We start from the raw sequence: 2,447 nt of genomic DNA on the forward strand, positions 1-2,447 counted from the left end.
TGCCACCTTTCTGCCCGGCTCTGCAGCTTCTCTATATCCTGCTGTAACCTGCCACATGCTTCCTCACTGTCAACAACTCCTCCGACTTTTGTGTCATCCGCAAACTTGCTCACCCAACCTTCTAACCCCTCTTCCAGGTCATTTATAAAAATGACAAACAGCAATGGTCCCAAAACAGATCCTTGCGGAACACCGCTAGTGACGGCACTCCATGAAGAAACTTTGCCATCAACTACTACCCTCTGTCTTCTTCCATCCAGCCAATTCCTAATCCAAACCTCCAATTCACCCTCAATGCCATATCTAATAGAATGCGATCTAATAGAAACTTACAAGATAACACATGGCTTGGAGAGGGTGGACGCTAGGAAATTGTTTCCGTTAGGCGAGGAGACTAGGACCCGTGGACACAGCCTTAGAATTAGAGGGGGCAAATTCAGACCAGAAATGCGGAGACATTTCTTCAGCTAGAGAGTTGGTGGACCCGTGGAATTCATTGCCGCAGAGTGCAGTGGAGGCTGGGACGCTAAATGTCTTCAAGGCAGAAATTGATAAATTCTTGATGTCACAAGGAATTAAGGGCTATGGGGAGAATGCGGGTAAGTGGAGTTGAAATGCTCATCAGCCATGATTGAATGGCGGAGTGGACTCGATGGGCCGAATGGCCTTACTCCCGCTCTTATGTCTTATGGTCTTATGGTCTAAGAAGGATCTGGAAGCTTTGGAAAGGGTGCAGAGGAGATTTACGAGGATGTTGCCTGGTATGGAGGGAAGGTCTTACAAGGAAAGGCTGAGGGACTTGAAGTTGTTTTTATTAGAGAGAAGAAGATTGAGAGGTGACTTAATTGAGACATATAAGATAATCAGAGGGTCAGATAGGGTGGACAGGGAGAGCCTTTTTCCTCAGATGGTGACGGCGAGCACAAGAGGACATAGCTTTAAATTGAGGAGTGATAGATATAGGACAGATGTCAGAGGTAGTTTCTTTACTCAGAGAGTAGTAAGGGGGTGGAACACAGCCTGCAGCAGTAGTAGACTCACCAACTTTAAGGGCATTTAAATGGTCATTGGATAAACATATGGACCAGAATGGAATAGTGTAGGTGAGATGGGCTTCAGATTGGTTTCACAGGTCGGCACAACATCGAGGGCCGAAGGGCCTGTACTGTGCTGTAATGTTCTATGCTTCTGTTAGGAATTTCCCATTTCCATGTTTGCTCTTAACTCTTTAATGGAGTTGATTGTTATGTGTAATCAATAACTCACAATATCTTTGTATCATAATAGGAGGAGGATATAGACAGTCCTACTTTCAGTATCAGTTAGGCATGTTGAACTCTGCCTTGCTGTGCAGAGAATTACTCAGACAAATAAACAAACAAGCAGCAACAGTAGGGCACTTGGTCCTTCGGGTCTGATCCACCATTCAATAAGATCGTGATTGATTTGATTATAACTTCCCTTTAGGAATTCCGACTGGATTATTGCTTGCTCTCCACATCACACCTCACCCTTAAAGAAAATGCTCCATCTCCTTCCTCTGAAAGTTCCTCTGACTCACTCTCTATTGCTCTGCACCCTGAACTGTTGACACCTACGTCCTTTCCGAAATGTCCATTCTACTTCTCCATCCCCCACCCTACCATGGAATTGTGGGAATGCCTGTCAATCTGAACTTGTTCTCTTACCTGTAGATTCTGTGAGTGCACTCAGCTCGATCAAGATAAAGAGCAAGACGAGTGTGTCTGCCCGTGACAAGAAACAGGAGAAATCGGGTTCCTTTATCCACTCAGGTAATAATGGATTGAATACTCAGTGTTCGAGACAATTTGAAGTGAAAGCAGAAGGTGCAGTGAATACTCAGTGGGTCAGGTATCGCGGAGAGAGAAACAGAGTTAATGTTTCAGTGCGATGATACATTGCATTGGTATCAGAGCATTTCTTATCTGCTACCATCAAAATACAGGCTTGTTTGTTTGGCAGCAATACTTCTGTGAGTATCACAGAGACGTGACAGCAACGGAATCAGGCCAGGGATCTAAATATCCAAAGATACACCTTCTCCCAAAAGGACAGGTAGAATGGCAGAGAAAGGGCAGAGTTGCCTTGCTGGTAAGAAATGAAATTAAATCAATCACAAGTGGAGTCTCGGGTAGATGGGATAGTGAGGAACGCGGTTAGTGCACTTTCCTTTATTGGTCAGAGTATTGAGTACAGGAGTTGGGAGGTCATGTTGCGGCTGTACAGGACATTGGTTAGGCCACTGTTGGAATATTGCGTGCAATTCTGGTCTCCTTCCTATCGGAAAGATGTTGTGAAACTTGAAATGGTTCAGAAAAAATTTACAAGGATGTTGCCAGGGTTGGAGGATCTGAGCTACAGGGGGAGGCTGAACAGGCTGGGGTGGTTTTCCCTGGCACGTTGGAGGCTGAGGGGTGACCTTATAG

At 45.2% G+C, this 2,447-nt stretch overlaps 1 protein-coding gene across 1 annotated transcript in view; it reads left to right on the forward strand.

Annotated features, from left to right (window-relative positions):
• LOC122547410 (sperm flagellar protein 2-like) overlaps positions 1 to 1,793 on the forward strand; it is a gene marked incomplete at both ends in the record, with an annotated part of 17,769 nt that extends 15,976 nt beyond the window's left edge. Inside the window, one exon of the mRNA XM_043686036.1 lies at positions 1,695 to 1,793. Within this exon, the coding sequence (XP_043541971.1) occupies positions 1,695 to 1,793 (99 nt within the window). The remainder of the gene's footprint in view (positions 1 to 1,694) is intronic.
• Between the last annotated feature and the right edge of the window lie 654 nt (positions 1,794 to 2,447).

Source organism: Chiloscyllium plagiosum, unplaced genomic scaffold (assembly GCF_004010195.1).
Source record: "Chiloscyllium plagiosum isolate BGI_BamShark_2017 unplaced genomic scaffold, ASM401019v2 scaf_6544, whole genome shotgun sequence".
Taxonomy (NCBI): domain Eukaryota; kingdom Metazoa; phylum Chordata; class Chondrichthyes; order Orectolobiformes; family Hemiscylliidae; genus Chiloscyllium; species Chiloscyllium plagiosum.